The 1494-nt window shown below is 34.7% G+C and overlaps 1 protein-coding gene across 2 annotated transcripts in view; it reads left to right on the forward strand.

Annotated features, from left to right (window-relative positions):
* Positions 1-960, forward strand: part of ube2ql1 (ubiquitin conjugating enzyme E2 QL1) — a 12200-nt gene extending 11240 nt beyond the window's left edge. Inside the window, exon 2 of one of the 2 annotated variants that reach the window (XM_016494003.1) lies at positions 349-960. In XM_016494003.1, coding sequence (XP_016349489.1) covers positions 349-480 — 132 coding nt within the window. In that variant the 3' untranslated portion in view covers positions 481-960. The remainder of the gene's footprint in view (positions 1-348) is intronic. The other variant, XM_016494004.1, reaches the window with a different exon arrangement.
* Positions 961-1494: the final 534 nt, after the last annotated feature.

Genomic DNA, 1494 nt, shown 5'->3' on the forward strand with positions numbered 1-1494 from the left:
TTAATTAATAATAATAATAATATTTTGCTGTGTGAATTTTAGGTACATTATTGTGTGTTTCTATTTATAATATATCATATTTATAATATTATATAACTGAATCCATTATTATTATATATTATAATAATTATTTATTTTCACCATAATATATTTATGTATTCAGTAATATGCACTAATTAAGTATTAAAATTTATGTTTATTTTTTTACCATTTACCAGTTAACATTCATCTCTCCATCCCATTTCCACTATTAATTTTAAAGGTCATTCAATTCATTATAGAATCTCTCACTAGTTTTTTTGACACATGAAAATCTTCATTGTTCTAAACGTTGTGTTTTCTCTGTAGGGTCGTATTTGCAGGAAAGCAGGCAAGTCTAAGAAGGCCTTTAGTCGTAAGGAAGCCGAGGCGACCTTCAAGAGCCTTGTCAAGACCCACGAGAAGTACGGCTGGGTGTCCCCTCCCGTATCCGACGGCTGATGTCAGCATCTTCAACCGTGATCCCGACATGGCTTTTTTCAGTTGGGTTTTCTTCTTTCTCATCATCAAACTTAACCACGAAAAAAAACAAGCTAGCACATCATATCTTACACATAAACGTGGCACATTCACCTTCACTCCGTCCTTCACTGTTCTTCATCGAGGTGCCATGGACCGAACACTTGCTGCGACATCACAATTACTCATGAGTGGGAGTCACTGCAGCTACATACAGCTATGGACTCTGGATACGATTGAGGCTCAAAGCAAAGTTAAATGTGCACGATCTCCACTCTATATCCTTGTCTGTGTTGCCTCTTTTTCTTTCCTCCATCCATCCCTCTTTCCTTTTATAGCTGATAAAGCATTGCACTGAACAGCATCAGACTTGCCCCCATTTACATGCAAATGACTTTGTTAACACTTAATAGAAAAGCAGATCATTACACTGCATTTGAGTTTCTCTGGTTTCCTCCTCATTGGCTGAAAAATTGAAATCGCATCATATGACCCCTTTAAATAACTAGGCCTAAATTGTATTTGGAAATTAAATGTTGCGTCCAGCAGGACATGTCACAGTATATTAAGATCATCATGTATAATTTCCCTCTTGGACAAACAGTCCACACACTGCCCTTTGTTTAAGTCAAGTATATTCTAAAGAATTAAGCTTTTCTGCTTCCCATCTCTTGAAATATAATAGATATGTTAAAGATTGCAACACACATTTTTGTGTTTCTCTGTAGATTTTTGTGTCTCATAAACCTGTATATATAATGTCTAGACGTTTTGCAGCTTATTCTGGACAAGAACGCCTATTTAGACAGAAAGAGACTGTCTGACTGATATGTTAAACAATAAAACTGTTTACGGGATATGAAATGCCAAATCATAATATTCAGGTGTGCTCACAGATCTTAATATCTTGTTACCAAATGCCTCAAAAATATTTAAATTATTTTACAATAATATTTAATAATATTCACCAATTGTAATGCCCAATTCAGCTAAATG

This window comes from Sinocyclocheilus anshuiensis, unplaced genomic scaffold (genome assembly GCF_001515605.1).
Source record: "Sinocyclocheilus anshuiensis isolate Anshui unplaced genomic scaffold, SAMN03320099.WGS_v1.1 scaffold1240, whole genome shotgun sequence".
Taxonomy (NCBI): Eukaryota; Metazoa; Chordata; class Actinopteri; order Cypriniformes; family Cyprinidae; genus Sinocyclocheilus; species Sinocyclocheilus anshuiensis.